A 24,319-nucleotide genomic window follows, 5' to 3' on the forward strand; every position below is an offset into this window, starting at 1 on the left:
GTGTGTGGGGGGGGGGTAGGGTGCTGTGTGTGGGGGGGTAGGGTGCTGTGTGTGGGGGGGTAGGGTGCTGTGTGTGTTTGGGGGAAAGGGTGCTGTGTGTGTTTGGGGGAAAGGGTGCTGTGTGTGTTTGGGGGAAAGGGTGCTGTGTGTGTTTGGGGGAAAGGGTGCTGTGTGTGGGGGGGAAAGGGTGCTGTGTGTGGGGGGGAAAGGGTGCTGTGTGTGGGGGGGAAAGGGTGCTGTGTGTGGGGGGGAAAGGGTGCTGTGTGTGGGGGGGAAAGGGTGCTGTGTGTGGGGGGGAAAGGGTGCTGTGAGTGTGGGGGGCTAGGGGTGCTGTGAGTGTGGGGGGGCAGGGGTGCTGTGTGGGGGGGTAGGGGTGCTGTGTGTAGGAGGGTAGGGGTGCTGTGTGTAGGGGGATAGGGGTGCTGTGTGTAGGGGGATAGGGGTGCTGTGGGGGTAGGGGTGCTGTGGGTAGTGGGAGTAGGGGTGCGGGTGCTGGGGGTAGGGGGAGTAGGGGTGCTGGGGGTAGGGGTAAGGGGGGTGTGGGTAGTGGGAGTAGGGGTGCTGGGGGTAGGGGTGCTGGGGGTAGGGGTGCTGTGGGTAAGGGGGTAGGGGTGCTGAGGGTAGTGGGAGTAGGGGTGCTGAGGGTAGTGGGAGTAGGGGTGCTGGGGGTAGGGGGAGTAGGGGTGCTGGGGGTAGGGGGAGTAGAAGGAGTAGGGGTGCTGGCAGTAGGGGTGCTGGGGGTAGGGGGAGTAGAAGGAGAAGGGGTGCTGGGAGTAGGGGTGCTGGGAGTAGGGGGGGTAGGGGTGCAGGTTATTAAATCAGTATCCCCCCCTTCCCTTCTTGTTACCTTTGGTGAAGGGGAGGGGGGAACACAGCCATCCCTGGTGGTCCGGTGGTGGTATGCAGGACAGGAGGACAGGTCCTGCAGCTCTCCTGTCCTCCCGCGCGATGCTGTGTGGAGCGTTACCATGGTAACGCGCGGCAACGCTCCACACAGCTCGCGGGAGGACAGGAGAGCTGCTTCGTCGATCCCTCCCCCCTGCTTCCGATCCTCCCGACACGGAAGCAGAGTAGGCGCCTGCCGTTTCGGGCAGGCAGGCGCCTACTCTGCAGTTATGGCAAAGCTATGGCCGCGTGCCCACAGAGAGGGCCCGGCGTGCCACCTGTGGCACGCGTGCCATAGGTTCACCATCACTGCTCTAAGACAATAAAAAAAGGTACGAGAAAGTTCTTGATTCCATTTTCCAGGTGAGAGATGTTTGAAGTGTTGTCTTTTGACATATTTTGACAAACAAATAGCTGCTACATAAGGCAAAGCAGTCTTTACTTAGTTTTATCACAGTGTTGATTACTTTGGAATTTCTGTTTTTTAAGTGACAGTCTGGCTTTACGTTTTGTGACTACAGTATTAATTATATTTATATCCCATGACACTAAAAATCTAAATGTACCTATACACTTAAAAAAAGAAACTTGGAAATTACATTTATAAGGGTTTGTTTCATACGTAAGGCATTTTTTCTTTAATATATATATATTTACATATATCATACATATTATAGTTTTTTATAAGAGTTTATTCACTGATATACTGATATACATGCCTTTTGTGGAATTCATAAATTTCTGGAAGATTTCCAAAAAGAATGTCTTTATTATTTTGCAATGCGGCAGGTATCAGAGTAATCATTTCAGGATTTTCCAGGGAAGAAGCATAGCCCTGTGACCAAGACAAGAAAGAAGTCAGGATTTAGTTATTTTTTAGAATGTTGATGATAACAATATTTATTTAGAATTCAGTCATGCAGTAGTGCACTTAAACAGGCAATCTGCATGGTGTGACAGCCAGGAAAATTATGTAACCCCCCCCCCCCCCCCCCACACACACACACTGTCGCTTACTGTAGCGTGGTGAAGTGAGACCATGGCAGAGGCTCTGGATGTTACTCTGCCCAGTCTGTCACTGGAGCTCTGAGTGGCATGGGGGTGAGGATATGACAGAACACAATATCCCAACTTTTTGGCCACTCACTCCACAGGTCTCTCATAGCTCCAATGACAGACCAGGCAGAAGAGCATACAAAGTTCACAACAGTCTGCAATTTTCTTGGAGGCTGGCTCCAACCTCCATCAGTCATCATTTGTGCTATTGTGCATGCAAGTGAAAATGATGCACCAATAAGCATTTTCTCATAGAGATGCATTGATTCAGTGCATCTTTATGGGAAACGTTCAGCGCCTCCTGGTAGAGCGTGGAGACACTGAACGCACCTCTAGTGGCCGTCTGAATGACTGCTACTAATGGTGTTCCTAGGCAGCAATGCAAACACTGCCTTTTCTCTGAAAAGGCAGTGTTTACAATGCTCAAATGTATATAGAATATAGAATGCACACCATAACAATCTCAAAAAAATATTTACATTTTATTATGTACAAAAAAGTACCAGAATGAAAACATATAAGAAAAAATGAATATAAACAAAGTAACAGAAGTAAAGGCAGATACAATAAAATAATAGTAATAAATTACCACAAAAATCCTTACAAGCCTCAGACAGAAACACGAGTCACCAAACCCCCCAACGTTTCGGCACCAACTGGCTGCCTTTATCAAGGGTACCTGATAATACCCTTGATAAAGGCAGCCAGTTGGTGCCGAAACGTTTGGGGGTTTGGTGACTCGTGTTTCTGTCTGAGGCTTGGAAGGATTTTTGTGGTAATTTATTACTGTGTGCATTCTATATTCTATATACATTTGAATATTTAAAGCACTTGAGGGAGTGCTTATATGGTTTGCACCTGGCTGTTCTTATATTGTTTTGTCTCTCCATGTGCTTTTGTTTTGAGAAGTGTTGACAATTAGTGATGTCCCGAACAGTTCGCCAGGAACCGTTGGCTCGCGAACACGCGCGATGTTTGGTCCGCCCCCTATTCGTCATGGAGGTGGGAGGGTCTGGGAGGGAGGGTCTGCTGCTGATTGGCTGGAATGTGTCTGCTGACTGTGAGGTACAGGGTCAAAGTTTACTCAATGATGACGAATAGGGGGCGGACCGAACATTGCACGTGTTCGCGACCGCGAACACGCTATGTTCGCCGGCGAACGGTTTCCGGCGAACTGTTCGGGACATCACTATTTACACTGCTAACACTGCAGGGATATACTATAGACACCAGAACCGATACATTAAGCTGTAGTAGTTCTGCTAACTATAGTGTCCATTTAATAATGCATTATATTCACCACTGGAAAACGTCAGTTGCATATAATTGCTTGAATAAAATTTGCTTTAATTATAATGTTAAAGGGACACTATTGTCGTCAAGACCACTTAAATCGGTACTACCACATTCCCCCTCCCCCCCTTCTCCAAAAGAGTATTTCAGAAATATAGAATATATAGAATATTCCAACCCAGTCAAGAGATATTAGGCTGCAGGAAACTGGCTTTATCTATGGAGTATCCTGCGATCTTGTGGGATACGCCCATGAGTGACAGATTCACGTAAATTGGACTCACCTTTGCATGCTCCCCGACCACTGGACCTCTAGTGACAATGTCACTGTTGGGGGTCTTTGTAAATTCTGCAAAGTTCCCAAACAGTGACAGTGCCACTTTAATCTCAATTGAATGGTCTGGTTGCAGTCCTATTACCTTGCAATAGGAAACACTGCAGTTTTCGAGAAGGGTTAGATTCATCTGATTCCAGCCAAAGAGTAAAATGCTTCCGCTGCATTGACCGAGTAAAACTTGGTCATGTGTAGAGGAAGCCCAAAGGAAGCATGGATGAGCATGCATCTCTCAACACACATGCACAACAGTTCCCCAAAGCACCTCTATGAGGAGCATTGGATTGGACCGCTGCGGAGGAGGCTATGTCTCTTCGATGACATTGCAGGAGGCGGAGAGGTGAGTAGCGCTGAGGAAGCCTCAGTGCTGGAAAAAGGTAAGTAAATGGGTGGGGGACACTACTATCACTACTATAGATAGGGACCGGAACACAAGTTGATATTTCAAATGCTATAGTGTTCCTTTAATATTTGTCAGGATCCAGCGGGCGGCTGCGAGGGGAGGCTGCAGTCCGCTCGCGGTACTCACCCTCCAGCCGTCCGCGGTCCCCTTCCCGGCATACCCTCGGCGGGCGGCATCCTCCCAGCCTCGGATGCCGCCCGCGTCTTCCTCTCCGTCCCCCAGTGGCAGCATGCATGATGCTGCACGCTGGGAGACCGCCCAGTTTTATAAATGCCGGGGTCAGCCACCTGACCCGGCGTTAAAGGCACAGTGCCTCAATCACAGTGGGAGGTATAGATATCTCCCACGTGTGATTGTTAATTCTGATTGGAAATGATCCAATCAGAATTAATCTAGGGGTTTAAATACTTACCTTTCCTGTCTCTCTCTGCCCTGTTGTGGTCTTTGCTTTCTAGTATTGCTGTGCTACTTGTGGTTCTCTCTGATTACGTACTCTCTGGCTTGTTTATCCGACCTTGCGACTTTCTCCTACCCTTTGACCTCGGCTTGTCTCTCGTTATTCTGTCTTCTGGTTCCCCTTACTCGGCTTGTCTCCTGACTATTCTTTGAGTGCTTAGCCCGGCCACTCTAAGGTCCGGTACTGCACCTTTTCTCTGTGTGTGTGTTAGCGTGTTTTGGTTCCCAGAATTGTGACAATATTAATCTCACATGAGATAGTAGGTTCTCTTTAACACACTGATTCTAATCAGTGTGATACAATCAGAATAAACTGTTTTCCTACAGGTGTCTTTCTCTCAGGGTTATTTCTTAAAGTGAGAATTCAAAGTAAATTCATAGTGAATTGAAAAGAAAACAACCAGGTTGGCTATTTTGGCCTTAAATTTAAATTAACTTTGAATTCTCACGTAAGTAAGTAAACCTGGCTATGAGGCAATGTTCGTTGCAAAAAAGGTGCATTTATGGATGTGCATTTTAATTAAAATTTAATCTGAAAACAATAACACTTCCACCAGGTTCTATATTAAAATGTAAAGTAATTACTATATGCACTTGGCATAAGCTTATATTTTTTCTTTTAACATGGCATGTAAAAATAAGAACATAAGAAATTTTACCTCTATTATACTTTGGAGCTCCTCGACATAAACACGTTCTGTTTCGATTAACTCGTTAATTATGTGGCTGTAAATACAAAGAGAAAAAAAAATTAATATAATTACTTTATATATTCTCAGAATCTATAATAATAATAATATAAAGTAGTTTTTGTTTTTTAATTAATACATTGCATCTAATTAAAACAGTGACTACCCTGACTACCCTGATTATAAAGTCTATGCAGAATAAATTGGTATGCTAGGTAAGGCCACAATCTACTGGTTTTATATATATATATATATATATATATATATATGAAATCTTTATGTTCACTTTAAAGGGTACCAGTCATGACAAACACAACTTAATCTAAAATAATAGAGAATCAGAGTTCATCTATACATTGTACTAGTAAACTTGTTAGCAAATGTCTAAATGTCTCTAAAATCAAGAGGTTAAAAAACAGCCCTGGGGGGCAGAGCCTAGCAGCCGGCCGACCGGTCGCACATCGTGTGTGCTCAGTGCTAAACAGCTCCTTTGCAGACAGAATGTATCCAAATCTCTGCATAATTGTGCCATTACTTTACTCCGCCGAGCCGCGCAGACCCCCTCTGGCACACTGAGGGAGATTCACCTCCCTCAATCCTAGCAGACCTCCTCCTGACTGAATCTCACGACGCATGGCAGGACAAAGTGAACTAATGTGAACACTTGTGAACAAATTCTTTTCAGCTAGTATGAACAAATCAAATTCCTCTTAGTCTACAACCCAACAAATCGATTTGTTCGGGATTACCTGTGGAGTTTATCTCAATGAATAAGATTCAACAGGTAAATTACAGACAGATCGATTCATTATGGTGTATATTAAAGGGAATTTGATTTGTTTGAACCAACTCAAAAGAATATGTGCACAAGTCTAGTTTTTAGGTGGATGTGGATTGGTGCTATTGCCCCTCATATTTAATCTCAAGGCTAAATGCTACTTTTTTTATCATTGTTTTTTCCAGATAAAAGGTAGTAAAAAAAAAAGTAAAAATGCATGTTAGAAAAGTGAAAATTAGTGATGTCCCGAACGGTTCGCAGGCGAATAGTTCCTGGGGAACATCGCATGTTCGCGTTCGCCACGGATGGCGAACATATGCGATGTTCGGTCCGCCCCCTATTCGGCATCATTGAGTAAACTTTGACCTTGTACCTCACAGTCAGCAGACACATTCCAGCCAATCAGCAGCAGACCCTCCCTCCCAGACCCTCCCACCTCCTAGACAGCATACAATTTAGATTAATTCTGAAGCTGCATTCTTTTTTTTTTTTTTTTTTTTGTGTGTGTTTATTATACATTATCCTCCATAACCAGCAACCTGAGTTTATTATACATTATCCCCCATAGCCAGTAACCTGTGTTTATTATGCATTATCCCCCCATAGCCAGTAACCTGTTTATTATACATTATCCCCCCATGTTCGCGACATCACTACTCTGCATCAACTATGTAATTTTTCATGGGAGTTTTGCCATGGATCCCCCTCCGGCATGCCACAGTCCAGGTGTTTGTCCCCTTGAAACAACTTTTCCATCACTATTGTGGCCAGAAAGAGTCCCTGTGGGTTTTAAAATTCGCCTGCCTATTGAAGTCTATGGCGGTTCGCCCGTTCGCGAATATTTGGGAAGTTCGCGTTCGCCATACGCGAACGGAAAATTTAATGTTCACGACATCACTAGTGCAAATACATACAATTTACCATTGATTGGTTCGTTGAAAGTTACTCAAATGGTTAGCCCTGGTCTATACCGTCATGCAGAGGCGGCTCTCTAATTATGCGGTTTAGACGGCCGCCTGTCTGGGGCCTCGCAACCGGCTAAACCGCCTTAGGACAGACTGTGTCAGGTTCTCGGTCAGTGACCGAGGCCCCTGTGTACCTTCTGCTTGGGAGGAGAGTGCCCATCACAGACACAGGTCTGCAGCTCCACAGTGTGCAAAGCTGCAGACCATGTGTCTCACAAATTCTGACCAATCAGAGCGTTGCCGCGGGTACCACGGCAACAGCCTGACTGGATCTCGCGAGATGCATGGTCTGCAGCTCTGCACACTGCTGAGCTGCAGACCGGCGGCCATGGCCACAGGAACACCAGGGAGCCCATCGGACCACCAGGGAGAGAAAAAAGGTATTTAATCACCCCCTCCCTCCCAGTATTCCCCCCTCCAGCATTAAACCTCTCCCTCCCAGTGTTCCTCCCCAGCATTAACCCTCTCCCTCCCAGTATTACCCCAGCATTAACCCTCTCCCTCCCAGTATCCCCCCAGCATTAACCCTCTCCTTCGCAGTCTTCCTCCTAGCATTAACCCTCTCCCTCCCAGTATCCCTCTAGCATTAACCCTCTCCTTCCCAGTCTTCCCCCTAGCATTAACCCTCTCCCTCCCAGTATCCCCCTCAGCATTAATTCTCTCCTTCCCAGTATTCATCCCCAGCATTAACACTTTCTCTCTCAGTATTCCACCCCAGCATTAACCCTCTCCCTCCCAGTTTCCCCTCGCATTAACCCTCTCCTTCCCAGTATCCCTCTCCCAGCATTAACCCTCTTCCTCCCAGTATTCCATCAGCATTGACCCTCTCCTTTCCAGTCCTCCCCCCTAGCATTGACCCTCTCCCTCGCAGTATTCCCCCCACCCCAGCATTAATCCTTTCCCTCCCAGTATCCTCCCCAGCATTAACCCTCTCCTTCCGAGTATTTCTCCCCCAGCATTAACTCTGACCCTCCCAGTATTCCTCCCCCAGCATTAACCCCTCTCCCTCCCAGTATTCTCCCCACAGCATTAACCATTTCCCTCCCAGTATTCCCACCAACAGCATTAACCCTCTCCCTCCCAGTATCCCCCCAGCATTAACCCTCTCCCACACAGTAACCCTCTCCCACACCCCGCAGCATTAACCCTCTCCCTCACACTATTCCCCCCACAGCATTAACCCTCTCCCTCCCAGTATTCCCACAACAGCATTAACAATCTCCCTTCCAGTATCCTCCCAGCATTAACCCTCTCCCACACACTATTCCTCCCACAGCATTAACCCACTCCCTCCCAGTATCCCTCCCACAGCATTAACCCTCTCCCTTCCAGTATTCGCCCCAGCATTAACCCGCTCCCTCCCAGTACCCCTCACACAGTATTACCTCCTCCCTCCCAGTATTACCTCCTCCCTCCCAGTATCCCCCACAGTATTAACCCTCTCCCTCCCAGTATCCCTCCCACAGCATTAACCCTCTCCCTTCCAGTATTCTCCCCAGCATTAACCCGCTCCCTCCCAGTATCCCTCACACAGTATTACCACCTCCCTCCCAGTATCCCTCCTACAGCATTAACTCTCTCCCTCCCAGTATCCCTCCCACAGCATTAACCCTCTCCCTTCCAGTATTCTCCCCAGCATTAACCCGCTCCCTCACAGTATCCCTCACACAGTATTACCACCTCCCTCCCAGTATCCCTCCCACAGCATTAACCCTCTCCCTTCCAGTATTCTCCCCAGCATTAACCCGCTCCCTCACAGTATCCCTCACACAATATTACCACCTCCCTACCAGTATCACCCCTCACACCATCACCCCCCTCCCTCACACCATCTCCCCCCTCCCTCACAGTATCACCCCCCTCCTTCACAGTATCACCCCCCTCCTTCACAGTATCACCCCCCTCCTCACTGTATCACCCCCTTCCCTCACAGTATCAACCCACTATCCCACACACTATCCCACACACTATCACCCACCTTCTTACACAGTATCAACCCCCTTCTCTCACAGTATCACCCCCTTCACACACCCTGTCACCTTACCTCACACATACTGTCATGCCCCCCACACACATTGTCAGCCTCCCCACACACTGTCAGACTCCCCTCACACTGTCATCCCCCCACACATTCAGCCCCTTTATGCATCCACACTCACATTAACCACTCCTAATCTTGTTAATATCACCCCTCCGAACTCACCTGCCCTCGCTCTGCCACACTCACCCTGTCAAATTAACCCCCCTAATTCTGTCACACTCACCTTCTTTCACTCTGTCATACTCTCCCCCACCCTGCCACACTTATCCTGTCACATTGGAGAGAGCGCAAGTAACATGTTTTTCTTTGGTTTTTACTATGTATTGGGGCTGATGTGTACTGTAGTCATTGCAGCCACCCAGTAGTGATGGGAGTTGAGCGCAGGACTTTTCTTTCTGCATTTGTATCCAATTTTTGTATTACTCAGCCTTGTTACAATGCAGCCGCCCATCCCATGTGTTCCCTATTAAGGGTTAATAATGTATAGGGGTGTATATAAAAAATACCCCTTTCTGTCTCATTAGAGATTTTTGCCAGAGGCTCAAGGAAGCAAGGTGAATGGTTAGAGTTAGGACCCACCTAGGGGGGGTCTGCCTTGATGTGGCAGGTGGGCTCAATCCTCTCATGGCCATTGGAGGTAACTAAAAGACCTCCATTTGTTTTAAAAAATACATAGGGATAAAGGAGAGAGCGCAAGTAACATGTTTTTCTTTGGTTTTTACTATGTATTGGGGCTGATGTGTACTGTAGTCATTGCAGCCGCCCAGTAGTGATGGGAGTTGAGCGCAGGACTTTTCTTTCTGCATTTGTATCCTGTCACATTAATGCCTCTAATCCTGTCACATAAAATGCAACCCTATTATAATTTTTTTTCACTTTTGGTGTTAGTGGGGCTTATGTTTGAGTTTCGCCTAAGGCCACATAAAGTCTAGAGCCGCCTCTGTTTTCATGCAGTGCAGTGCTTTAACCCCTGTTGCCAGCACAGACCAGCATTAAAAGTACCAATATAGTATAAACCCTGCTGATATCAAGGAGAACCCAGGTACCTCAGGATCCACTCTGTCAGCTGGAGCCACACATTGTGGCCCCAGACTGACAGATGAGCTAAGTGCAGCTGTCAAAGTGAGTGCTGAACATAGCACTGCAAATCCTTTAAAATAGCACTGCTGCGAACATGCTCATTCTGTGTGGCCACAGCCGTTCCCCAGTTAAACCATGGAGTTACACTAACTGTGGACCCAGACTGACAGATGAGCTATATGCAGAGCTCAAAGTGGTGATCGCACTCAGTCATGGAGTTTGGTCTGCCCTCAGAGTCTTCTGTAATGTGTTTGTGTTAGGGAATCTCTCAGCTGATGTCAGTACTGATGTCAGCAGAAGAAATCCCTTTAGTGGGTGGGTTTAGAGGGGTGGAATTAGGGGCAGGATTAAAACTTGGATTGTAGATAGCATTATGGGTAGGATTACAGTTAGGATTAAGAGTTGGATTATGGATAGGATTAAGGGCAGGATTAGGGGAAAAGGTATACTGGTGTTCGGATGAGGCTTTAATGTTTCCCTTAACCCCATAGTAGATCCCTCAACCGGTTACAGCAGCATTCCCCAGAGAGCCATCAGGAGTATTCACAAATCCCTCCAAGCTCTCCGCTCATAGATTGTTGGAGAACGGAACACCCGGTAGACAGGGACTACACCCACTTCTCCATGACCCAATCTTAATTCAGATTGCAGCCCGAAAAAGGGCAGAAGCTCGACGGCAAATTACAGAACTGGTGGATACTATCTTCAAACTGGAGTCCCAACACAAACGTGCTCAAGTTGAATTGGTATACAAGGAAATATTAGAGGCTCGAGGACAACTGCTTGCACTCCTATCGAGCCGACACTACAGATCAGCACAGCAGTTGAAAGGCTTCTTTTACTTACATGCCAACAAGGGATGAAAGTTACTGGCGAGAATGCTTAAAGGACAACAATCTCAAGCACAGGTCCACAGGATTAAGACTGCTACGAGCCGCACAACTCAATTACCCGAAGAAATTGCAGCAGAGTTCCGCACCTTCAACTTCTCCCTATACATTATCACACAAATTGGAGGGAATGACTTGGATGGGAGCAGGGAACAGGAGAGGACAAAGAGACACCCAAAAAACTATTATTAGACAGCCGCCACCAGACATGCCCAGCAGTCCAAACACTGAAAATATGGGATGTGGCGCGCAGAGCTCCACACGTCTCTCCAAAGAGTAGGCAGTAGTCCACCTCTTGGGAGGTGGACTACTGCTGAGAGCATGGAACTTCTTGGGAAACAAAGATTTCACCCAATTACATAAGTTCCTAAGGAACATGGAAATTGAGGACCCTTGCGGAAGTCCTAAATGGCTCCTCACCAACATAATTCCAAAGATTCCAATACTCGCAATTATGACACTTCTACTACACGCTATGAGACAAAATAGCTCTACATCGGGAAGTCACCTGGTTCGAAAGCTTATGTAACAACAAGACTAATGTTGGTGGAGCGATCTCCTTGCTCTACCAACATCTACTCTTTGGACACCATACCTTAAAAAGAACCTGGGAAACCATCCTGGGTAAAACTATCACAGATGCACAATGGGAGAAGATCTTAATATTAATCCATAAGAGCTCGGTAAGCAACAGATACCAGGAAACCAACTACAAACTCCTCTCCTTTTGGTACTGGATGCCTGAATACCTACACAGGGTGTTCCCCACAGTTCCAAACACATGTTGGAGATGCGGGAAGGCCGAGGGTACAATCAGACAACTATTGTGGGTTTGTCCCTGAATAAAGCCATTCTGGGAATTAGTTAAGTCCAAGCCCTCAGAGATATTGGGGGAGACCCCTCCCTTCGAAATAGAACATGTTCTCCTGCATGCAACCCTGTCCCCATTGGCAGCATACATAAAATCCATCTACTGTCACTTCCTAAATGCAGCCAAATCTCTGATCCCTGCCCTCTAGAAAAAGGACAAGGCCCCTATGATGGAGCATCCAGTTGTCACACATCCACTTGTCACACAGGGAGGCTGGGTGGATTTAAAATAAAATTAAAAAAAATAATAATGTGTGAGTGTTGGGGGAGATGTGTGTGTGTGTGTGTGTGTGTCTGTCAGTGAGTGCGTCAAAGGGAATGTGTGTGTGTCTGTAAGTTTGTGTGTTTGTCTGTGAATATGTGTGTGTATGTGAGTGAATATGTGTCGGTCAGTGAGTGAGAATTCATCGGTCACTGAGTGTGTATGCGTCTGTCAGTGAGTGTGAGTCTGTCAGTGAGTGTGAGTCTGTCAGTGTGTGTCTGAGTAATAGTGTGTCTGTCTGTCAGTGTGTCAAATCAGTGAGTGTTTGTGTATGTCATTGTTTGTCAGTGTATATGAGAGTGTGTCTGTCAATGAGTATATGCATCTATCAGTGAGTGTGTGTCTGTTATTGAGTAAGCATCTGCCAGTCAAAGTGCAGAAATTTATATGAGGGGGGTGCCCGAGCACCATCCTGCCTAGGGCAGCACAAATCCTAAGTACACAATTGCCAAAGGGTATGTCTACTTCTGCTTCATATTTTATGATATCCTGTTGGCCTCGATACCTACACACTAGTATATATCCTTTTACTTTTCTGTAGTGCTGAATACCGAATATCTATTACCTAAGACCTATTATCTAAGACCTACAAGTCTCACACATAAACCTACTGCCCTATTAAACTACTATAACTATGTTTGTTTGCTTCAATAAAGCCTTGTTGAAATAAAAAAAATATATAAATCGTATAATATAAGGAAAAATAAATACAGAAAAATAAGTGTATTATAAACCATGTTATTTTTTGGATTTTGGGATTGTTGAACTGGAGCAATTTGAAACACAGACTATAAATATGAATTAACTGAATTGATTAACTGTACATAGGAACTCAGTAGGAGTATGAACTGAGGAACTAGTATATTGAAATTGGTATTCATAAATACTAAAAGACTAAACCAACAATCTTTCACGGTTATTTACTAAACTGAGAATTCAAGTTGAATTTCAAGTGAATTTTATATTCAAGGTATAATAGTCAAAACTGGAAACATTCTCTAAGTTAGCTATGCTTCCAATACGACTATTTTGTCCTTAGTGTTGAAATTCATTTTAAAGAATCCGGTTTCTTTACAAATAAGTGGTAATCACAAAAAAAAAATATTTATTGGCAGAAAAAAGAGGAGCAGATTTTTTTTTTTTTTTTTAACGTATTCCACATGAGGAATTTTCCATTAAGGAAGTTCAAGTTGTCCATAACTGTTTACTAACTAGATTCAATATGTTTCCACCTAAATTAGTTCCTGCTCAAGTGCGTCATTATTATTTCCATATAGAGATTGTGCTGGTTTTGATTTTGACTGCTAACTTTAAAATTTAGATACTGTAGACATACATATTTTTGAGCTTACACTACCCCTTGTGATACTGAATGTATAAATATTTAAAATATATATATTTTAAATAGGGCTGTCGCCTAACTGGCCTAATTATAGAGCCGTCTCTGCTTGCTCATAACGCTGGCAACTATATCGAAGTTCTCCCACTGACATCTAAAAGGGAAACTGCTACCCAATGACTAGAATATTCTTATCTATTACTGAACGCAGGTCTATGTCAAATAACATGTTAATATTCCCACATCACTATATCATAGAAACTCAATCATATACATCTAAATTAAAACGAACATTCTCTGATTCCAGAACTCTTATGTGTGAACCCAGGAGAGGCCTGTTAAAACCTCCTGGTATTCTATGCCTACATTAAAATATTATATAAAACATGTGTACATGCATAGTCAACATTCCACAGAGATATTTTTGTAATTTCAACAGCAGAGTCAAGATGCTGACAATGAAATGGTAGCACCAATCAAGAACTGTTGGGTATATATTCCATGAACTGCAACTATTATTATTTATACCCAGATTATAGCAGCACACTCTCTAAGGTTTTTTACCTGTCCGGTCTGCTCATTCCAGGAAGCATTCTGGAACGGCGGGCACGTATCGGTCCGGCGGCATTCCCATGTGGTTATGGGAAGGCCGCCCATCACTCACACCTGGTGATAGCACCTCCTCCTCTCACAGCGGCCGAGTCTGTAAACATTAGAGACGCCGGCCACTACAGCTTTGAAGATTTTAAGGGTTTTTCAATTTAACCCTTAAAGTGCCAGATCATTTTTAATCATGTAGGTGTAATACACACACGCCCATGATCACATGCTTCTCCGAAGCCAATCAGGTAGCACCTTAGACTATATAAACCTGTTTTGTCCATTGTCCATTTCTCTGTGCCCTGTCGTGGTTTCCATTGTGGTTATCCAAGAGCACGTTCCTGATATTGATTCTAGTGTATTTGACCTTGGCTTCCCTTTTGACTATCTGATTTCTGTATTACTTGACCTTTGGCTTGGCTCCTGACTATTCTGAACTCTCCATTCCTTGACTCATGGCTTGCTCATCGTTTTTTGTTATTTCTACGTCTTGTCTTTATCCTGTATTGTGTTTTTTTCCTTTATACGTTAAATCCGGCCATTCTAAGGCCCGGTAATAAGTCTTAGGAACTTTCTTCATATCTGTTCTGTAGACATGTGCATGGGAAAAATATTTGTCTCGGTTCGGCATTTGAACACTTCGGCACTTCGCCACTTCGGAACTTCGGAACTTAGACAACTTCGGAACTTCGGCAACTTCGGAACTTTGGCAACTTCGGAACTTTGGCAACTTCGGAACTTTGGCAACTTCGGAACTTTGGCAACTTCGGAACTTTGGCAACTTCGGAACTTCGGCAACTTCGGAACTTCGGAACTTAGACAACTTCGGAACTTAGACATTTCAGAAGTTCGGCAACTTCGGAACTCCGGCATTTCGGGACTTTTCTTGCAGCCGCTTGGTAGATAACTCCCTAAATCCCAAGGTATTAGGGAGTTATCTACCAAAAGGCTGAAAGACCTAAATCGGTCTTTCAGCCAAATTTACTAATACTAAGTAAAAATTACTTAGTATTAGTAAATTTTGCCCCTACTCGCTATACCGCAAGTAGGGGCATGTCTGTTAAAAAAAAAAAAAGGGTCCCTAAAGTAAAAGAAGGGGAGAGGACCTATTATCCTCCCCACCCGCCCCCACCCCTGAGCCGTGGGTCACCTGGGGGGAGGGGGTTTAAACACCCACGGCTCAGGGGTGGGGGCCAGGGGGGAGGACATTAGGTCCCCCCCTTATTCTTGTTTAGGGCCCCCACCCACGCTCAGGGGTCCACATTAGGTCCTCCCCCAATTTGTATTTAGGGCCCCCACCTTACCGTGGGAATTAGGGAGTTATCTACTTATTCATTCCTGTCATTACATGACTGGCTAAGTAACTTACATTTTATATGAATGTATGTTACTTGATTGTTGGAAATGCTTACAGCTGAATCCTGGTTATGTTTGTATACTTTTTATTTGAAATTGTATACAATGTAACATTCTTCTTCTTTCACTGGGTAAGTATATTAGTACTTAGGCAATACTGTGCTTTGGAACTTCGGCAATCAGCACTTCAGCAATTCGGCACTTCGGCACTACTACACTTCGGAAATTCGGTAATTTCGGCACTTCAGCACTTCGGCAATTCAGCTATTCGGACATTCGGAAGCACCCGAATGTCCGAATTACCAGAAATTCAGCCAAATTTTTATTCGGACTGAAACGAGTTGCACATGTCTACTGTTCTGCATGTTGGCCATCAGCTATTCCTGACACTAAGTCACTACACCATAAACGTACACAGTTAAAAATAGAGTTTTTGCAACAGAAATAATTACCAACAGGCCTGGTTTGTTCAAGACAATCCCCAAAAATGGCCTGCGCTCTGAGTCTCATTTGAACATAGGTGTAGTTAAGTTGTATTTACTGGGTGGAATAACCCTATTGTATTAAAGAGCATATGTGTTGCTAAGGCTTGCTTTTAGTTCTGTATGTATGTCACCCCTGCGTCCACAGCTGTGAGCCTATATTTACATTGCAGGAAGTGAATCAGCACATGAGGTGTCTGCTAAACTCTGTGTCTTCTATCTTTGCTATAAGCATGTGACCTACAAATTAAAACAATTGTGTTTTATATGACATAAAAGGAACACTAATGTTAGGAATACATATTTGTATTCATGTCCCTACTTAGTTTTAGTGGCCCTCCGGCCTGCAAAATAAACCAACCAACTAAATAAAACAAATTAAAACCAAAGCAAATTATTTACTCACCTCCTTTCCAGCGCTGAGTCTCCCTGAGCCTCCTCCTAGCATGATGTTATCCTGGAAGCGTGCCTCCAGAATGAGGTCCAATCCAAAAGACCTGATAGATTCTCTATACAATCATTCTCTCTGAAAGACCATGAGCACACAGCGCATGCACGTGTAGCATCAGAGTATGTTAGGGTATGTTAGGCCAGCATAGTCCTGGCTCTCCTACCCAGAGTACTTGAAGGTGTGGATGGAAGCCCTGCTTTCAAACCTTCTAATTACTTAAATATTTAGATTTAGTGCCACTGGGGGGAGAGGAGCTACTGTAGATACTATAACAGCTTCATCTAGATTAAGTTGTTATAGTGAGTACTGTGGAGGAAACAGCCCCTCCACTTGTGCCTGCAGAGGACTGCTTGCCAGCCTCTTGCCATATGATTATGGTCCATGGGAGGTTTGGCCCTTGAAATAACAGATTTGGGCACATTGTATTTTATTATGCAGCTGCTGGCCCTTTAAGAACCATCTGGGGACATACTGTGGAGTTACTGGGTGGCCACCATTTCATGTATCAGAGGCACATGGTGAGAACAATGGATGAAGCACATGGTGAGAACAATGGATGGTGGCCATTTTAACTCACAGACACTGTTTGGACTTTTCTACACGGTGCCATCTCGCCGGTATTTGGTGCACAAAGACATCGTTCAGTAGTTTTAAACTATACAACAGGGGACACATTATACAGTAATTATTTTTCATATAGCCTGTATATGTTCAGCGGAATCTGCATTAAACTGTATCTTCCAAACTACTGAATGGATCTGGGTGAATATGTGGTTCACCCAGATCCCCCGGTTCCGATTATATACTTTTTATGGGGTTATTGCATGTTTTGGGGTCCCTGTGATATGTTTTATAAAACTGTATTTCTCTGCCTGTGATAATTATATTACCCATTGTGTTCAGTAATCATATCACAGGCAGAGGGGAGGATTTTGTGTGGGAGTGTCTGTGTGCATTGTACGGATTGATTGGTTGTATTTCAAAACCCTGTGGGCAGTACTATGTTTGTGGATTGTGAATAAAAGAGGCTGTATGTGCCAGTACAGTCAGTTCTGCTTGATCTCAAAACGAAGTGTCGTCTTGTTATTGGGGTAATTGGATTGTATGCTGATTGCCAGGAGTGTAAGCTGATTGTATGCTTTTCCTGTTCAGCTGTTTCCAGTGTTCGTGTGTTTCCTGTTCGGGAGTTGGAGGATTCGTGTAGTTTGCAGTACGGGAGACTGGTGCTTGCAGTAGCTGCCTGTGCATTGGAAAGGGGAATATCGCCTAAACGGTTTTTAACCTCTTGTGTGCAAAATGGTCCGTTACAAGTACAGTGTTCAATAATCTTTTAAAACAAAATACTTTATTGCACATATTTTATTATTTTATTTTTTCACATTCTTTATTTATGCCAGTCAGACATGGAGAATGCAATGCAACATGAAGACAAGATTTTTATCAATCGAGACATAAGTGGTACATAACATTAACGTAAAAAAAACCAAAAACAATAGACTATTCTGGAAGAAAGACATAGCCCCACCGATGGAACTTTGGTTCCAACGAATGGAAGAACTCCGTGCTATGGAAGACCTAATATTCCGCAGCAGCAAGAAATCCCAAACCTACCTGAATATCTGGACTCAGTGGATTCTGTCCACAAACTCAGCTGATTTCAAATCACTTTTACAGTAAGACACTCCTGACACCACCAGTAGAGACTGAGAAGCACGTTAATATAAGCACAACACCAATCACTGAGGGCTAAACTTGCCTTCTACTTACCTTAATACCCTCTGCCCCCCCCCCCCCCTCAGAAACTCACCGACTCCCTAGGCCCCCGCGCACAAGTTACCTAAATGTTTAAGGAACCTGCGAGTTCCATGGTATTACGCTTCATTGACACAGACCTGCGAGTCGTGTATTCCACCGTTCTAAGTCATGCTTGATTAAAGAAAAAAACAAAACGGTATGATGGGAAAAACCCATGCCAAAATAAACAGGTATTAAAAAAAAACAAAAAAACAATAGACTGACAAGACGTAAGCACCGTTGCAGATTAACCACAGCTTCTAATTACTCACTGTTGTTAGCTCCAAAAGGCATTAAATACCACGTCCCCGACCACAGACAAGAATGGGCCGCAAGCACAAAAAACTTCGCCCTCCAAAGACCCCAAGAATGCCAGATATTAGGCTTTCATTTGAGAGGCCTGCTCCATCCGTGCCCTCCATAATGGCGCCCGTGGTGCCGAGTGACGAGGAAAGCTCAGAGGGGGCACGAGATGACAGAGAGAGACTCACCTGAAATGAGTGAAGACTCTGACTCTGAGGATGATTCCTCGCCGGCCACAAAGCGTGACAAAAAGCACCTCCTGATAGACATGCGCAAGGTCTGGAAATCGGACCTCAAGGAGACTCAGTCGGAGATGGGGGTCCTCACCAGCAGATTAAGGAGGTTAAGTCCAGAGAAAAATCCCGAGAGGGTCAAATCCAGAACACCCAGCGTCAGGTGGACAATTTATCCCAACAAGTCCAATAGCTCACTAGGACAGTGTCCACACTTGAATCTAGACACAGAAAAAAATCGGAGGGGACGCCTTACTGCCCTTCATACAGAGGCTACTAATCTCCATGGGCCTTAAAGGAAAAGCTGAACAAGAGAAACCACTTTCTGCATTCAGAGTCTGCAAAGCTGCTACTGTCCCACCTGAGGCATACAGAGACACCATAGTGATCACTAAAGATATATCCTGCAGGACAGCTATCCTGAATCGCTCCAGAGAACTCGGCAACATCCAGTTTGAAGGCATTGCGGTGGCGATTTACAGTGACATTTCGTTTGATGTTCTTCTTGAAAAGAGGCAATTAGCCCCAATTGCTAGACAACTGAGGGAGTCGGCGATCAAGTATCGATGGGGAGAAGATGGCTTCTTGACTGTCCCACGGGGGGACACTGCACTGTCTTTGTCCTCCTCTGGAGACCCAGTGTATTTCCTCCAAAGTCTGAACTTACCAGCTAACCAACTACAAAGAGCCCAGAATGGCAGGAGCTAGATCAGTCACGGCAGTACCTACCTGTAGTATTATAGAAGAGTAGCAGAGTTGTAATTCATATATCTTTTCCTTTCTGTTGTGTTTTGCATTATTTTACTTTTAGAAGTTCGCTAATGTTATCAAGCAAGGAAGACAATATACTGCTAAACGTATCACATACTTGAGTTAATGTACTAGATTCAGACTTCACTTATGTATATCCTTGCCTAGTTATGATATACAGAAACTAATTGATGCTTGTGATCCATGTTAGAAATATGCTTTATATCGCAATATGATATAATCTTACGCTGAATCAATTGTATCTTGATTATAAAAAACGTAATAAAACGTAAATTATCACACAAAAAAAAACTATAAACTGTTGTACTGACTATGGTTTTTTTTGTATGTTGAGAAACATGTGCCATGTAGGAACACGTAGGGTGGCATGTAATGCTGGAGCTAGAACACAGCAACAACTACAAAGGGCTATATACACCCTGTTCCAAATTATTATGCAAATGATATTTTTCTCATTTACCTAAATAATTGATGTAAATAACAGTCAGCATAAGTCTCATGTTATCAACTATTAAAGGCACCCAGACCACTTCTGCCCATTGGAGTGGTCTGGGTGCATACTCCCACTACTCTTAACCCTGCAAGTGTAATTATTGCAGTTTTTTATAAACTGCAATAATTACCTTGCAGGGTTAACTCCACCTCTAGTGGCTGTCCACTAGACAGCCACTAGAGGGCACTTCCTGACTCAAAGCAAAGATTTTCTTTACTAGAGCGTCGCTGGACGTCCTCGCGCTGTGTGAGGACCTCCAGCATCACTCAATTCCCCATAGGAAAGAATTGAAAATCTTTTTCAATGCTTTCCTATGGGAAACGCTAATGCGCAGGCTAATGGGCGGGATCAGTCTCGCCCACCGGCCGACGGAGTCAGAAGGAGGAGCGGCGTGGAGAAGGAAGCAGCGACGAGGGACATCGCCGCTGCCTCAGGTAAGTAACCGAAGGGGTTTTCACCCCTTCAGCAACTAAGGGTTGGGGGGTGGGAGGGAGAGGGAACCTGCAGTGCCAGGAAAACGGATTGTTTTCCTGGCACTGGATTTTCCCTTTAAGAGTACAATTCAAATTTAATTGAACAAAGCTCCTAATGATAACAGTATTTTTTTTAAACATAAAAAATTACAATGCAGCTCACAGTATTTAACAGGAATGTAATAACCACACACATATTAGCTACCACATGATATGTTTAGTCAGTCAACTGTTATGACTCTCAATTGACTAATGTGTCACATGTGTAAAGCACTAGTTTATTTTTATACTTCTCACTCACATAGTCAGCCAGTACAACCTATGTTTTACCAACTGCAGTGCTACCGTATCACTGACTATTACTTTGTTCAAGCCTGAGGTCTCTAATACAAAAAATGTGCTTGTTGTTTATTTTTTTCCTTGTTTTAAATGCGCATACATTTAAACAACTAGCCTGCTCTACACCCTAGGCGCAATTCGCAATACTCTACATATGTCTAGCTTAACAAAAACGCTGTTTAGTAGCCTGAGAGTTTCATATAATATACAGCGATGACACTCACTATAATCATTAATCCTAATTTACCGTTACCAAACAACCAATCAAATAACTCACTATGTCTAACCAGCATGTGCCTAGCCTGTCTTGTTAGCCAAAGGTTGTGCGCTTTAGGACACGACAAGCGAATTGTACATTACTGTTTTCTCATAAGTATACAAGCCTGTCGATCTCACCATGAGGCCTCAAGCTAGTCGCACTAACTTAGCTTACACCATATTGTTAATAGCTTGTTTGCTGTATCGTTACCTTTTTCACTTAAAAAAAAATGTATGCATATCCAACTTGCCACAATACTGCTATCATATGTCTATGAAAATTGAGCCTGTCAATGGTGTTGTGGCGACACAGGCACTGTTGTAACTACCTGCATACCAAAAATAAAGAATTAAAAAAAACAAAAGAAAACTTACAATGCACTGTTCCAAATTATTACGCACAGTAAGTTTCAAAACACTTTATAGGTTGTAAAGAACTGAAAATTGTCATGTGTTGTGTTTGCAGCATATTTACTGAAATCAAAAGCTATTTCAATCAAACTTATAACAACATTTTAACTTTTTAAACATTTTAACAGGTCATGTTACATTTGAACACAGGGCCCCTTATTTAATAGCAGCTTCACAAGTCTTGCATCCATTGAACTTGTGAGTTTTGGGACAGTTTCTGCTTGTATTTGTTTGCAAGATGTCAGAATAGCCTCCCAGAGCTGCTGTTTGGAAGTAAACTGCCTCCCACCCTCATAGATCTTTTGCTTGAGGATGCTCCAAAGGTTCTCAATAGGATTGAGGTCAGGGGAGGATGGAGGCCACACAATGACTTTCTCTCCTTTTATCCCCATAACAGCCATTGGTGCAGAGGTATTCTTTGCATCATAAGATGGTGCATTGTCATGCATGAAGATGATTTTATTACGGAAAGCATAGTTCTTCCTTCTGTACCAGGGAAGAAAGTGGTCAGTCAGAAACTCCACATACTTTGCAGAGGTCATCTTTACACCTTCAGTGACCCTAAAGGGGTCGACCAGCTCTCTTCCCATGATTCCGGCCCAAAACATGACTCCACCACCGCCTTGCTGACGTCGCCGCCTTGTTGGAACAGGGTGGTCGTCCACCAACCATCCACTACTCCATCCATCTGGACCATCCAGGGTTGCACGGCACTCATTAGTGAAATGGACTGTTTTAAAATTAGTCTTCATGTATTTTTCTGCCCAATGCAGCCGTTTCTGCTTGTGAGCATTGGTTAGTGGTGGCCGAATAGAAGGTTTATGCACAGTTGCAAGACTCTGGAGGACTCTACACTTTGATGTCCGTGGAACTCCAGAGGCACCAGCAGCTTCAAATATCCGTTTGCTGCTATGTAATAGTATTTTAGCAGCTGTTCTCTTGATCCGATGCATGGATCTGGCAGAAAACTTCCTCAATGTGCCTTTATCTGCACGAACCAGTCTGTGCTCTGAATCAGCCACAAATCTCTTAATAGTGCGATGATCACGCTTAAGTTTTCATGAAATATCTAATGTTTTCATACCTCGTCCAAGGCATTGAACTATTTCACCCTTTTTCGGCAGCAGAGAGATCCTTTTTCTTCCCCATACTGCATGAAAATGGTACTCTGCTTAATAATGTGGAACACTCTCCTTTAGTAGTTTTTCCATAAATTGGGCTCACCAGGCAATCTAATTATCACAGATGTATAGAACCACAAGCAGAAATGGGATACGGCTGTACAGTCTATGGAGGGAACATACAAAGAAAAAAACAATAGTGTGATACAGTATATACAGTGAATAGTGCGCTTAAATGGATGCACTCACGAGATAGTGGAGATAAAAGAGCATTCAAGATGCCACCCCAGAAGATATGGGGGGATACTGGTATCCTTTGCAAATGTCGAGCAGCCAATGGGACACAGGACTCCAGGTGAGTAGTAGTAGAAAATATTCGTAATTGTATTCTCTTTAAAAGGTGGAACAACACCATAAAGATAAAATATAAAAGTGCAGCAATAGGTCCAACGCGTTTCGTTCAACACAGGAACTTCATCAGGGACCGCACAGTAAAAGAAATCACCAGCAATATTGCAGATTGTAAAAAAATATATAGGTGATTTATTTTACTGATAAACAGCTCCTCACTGATAAGCCAAGTATGGGGTTGAATCATAGGAGCTGGGGATGTGAATATCAAAATTGGATCTATCTTATCTGGGAAAATCCCGATCTCGGCCTGGGTTAACCTCAGGCCATAGTAGGTAGAGCTTGAACAGTAATGTTAAATAAAACAACAATGAATTTAGGGCTGAACACAGCAAAAATAAATAAAAAATTATCATGGTGGCAAAGTCAGGTGACCACCATCCCAGAGGCTCCACTGGAAGCGGGAACGAACAGGACATCTGTGGTAGGATCCCAGGCTGTGGCACCAGGTGAAGAGGTTAGGCCCAAGGCAGTCAGGAAAATGTCCATCTCGGAGGTGTCTAACACCCTGTGTTTAGTGTCCTGGTGGTCAATGAGGACTACTTACGGCAACCCCCAGCAGTATTTCACCCCTTTAGAGTTTAGGGTCGATGTCAGTGGTCAGAGAAAGTTTCTCCATTGTAGGGTTGTGCGTGAGAGGTATGAGAAAAAGGACAGGTCTATGTCCTCAAACCGGTAAGGCTTCTTCCCTTTAGTAGCACTCAGGAAGTCCATTTTGTCTTGCCTGTTTTGGAACTTAAACGGGGGGTCAGTGGTGGCTGTGCCGGTGGCAATTTTGGCTGAGGCAGGCGAAACATGCCATCAATTTGTATTCCATTGTACACCATTACACCATTAGAGAGGCTGCTGATTTTTACATGCTTCCACCACAGCTTGTCTTCCAGGGCAGCCAGTTTGTGGGTTAAAGCAATGTGACTTGAGGTAAGGTCACTGACCTGCTTCTGGAGCTCTAAGATACGTTCGGTGTGAGTTTGAGAGGTCTGCTCCATGGCTGTGCGACATGCGCTTAACCCCCTTACATATTCCCTCCCCCAGTAGAGAGTGTTTGAAGGACTGAGAGGAGGTTAGTGAGGATCTCAGTGGTGATTGGGAGAGAGGAGACTGCAGTCGGATGTGAGGGCTAGGGAGGCCCTCTGTACCCCAGAGTCTCAGGACTGTGAAGGGGGATGTCGACAGAGCTGTCTGTGAAGTCCCAACCGCACAATGCGGCTTTCACATTAAGTCGCCAATATCAGCCGAAAACCGTGGCTTCTTAGTTTTCCTCACCATCAGTACAGGTTGAGCGCTTCCAGTACTGCCACAAATAGCCTTGTGGGGCCCGATTTCGAGCAGATTACTGCACCGGTGTTGGGACGAGAGATAGCTCTGCCCCCCTATTGCACATATTTTAACAAGTCCCGAGTAAAGTCACTCATCAGAAGAGAAAAGACAAACTGATCACCCAAACATGTTTATAATTTGACTAGTGGAAGAAAGAAAATA

The 24,319-nt window shown here is 44.4% G+C and overlaps 1 protein-coding gene across 1 annotated transcript in view; it reads right to left on the minus strand.

The window, feature by feature from the left end:
• Positions 1 to 24,319, minus strand: part of MCF2L2 (MCF.2 cell line derived transforming sequence-like 2) — a 446,256-nt gene that overhangs the window by 150,410 nt on the left and 271,527 nt on the right. The window contains exons 16-17 of the mRNA XM_063442725.1: positions 5,087 to 5,153; positions 1,605 to 1,720 (exon numbers count right to left, since the gene is read on the minus strand). Coding sequence (XP_063298795.1) covers positions 1,605 to 1,720; positions 5,087 to 5,153 — 183 coding nt within the window. The remainder of the gene's footprint in view (positions 1 to 1,604; positions 1,721 to 5,086; positions 5,154 to 24,319) is intronic.

Source organism: Pelobates fuscus, chromosome 2 (genome assembly GCF_036172605.1).
Source record: "Pelobates fuscus isolate aPelFus1 chromosome 2, aPelFus1.pri, whole genome shotgun sequence".
Classification (NCBI taxonomy): domain Eukaryota; kingdom Metazoa; phylum Chordata; class Amphibia; order Anura; family Pelobatidae; genus Pelobates; species Pelobates fuscus.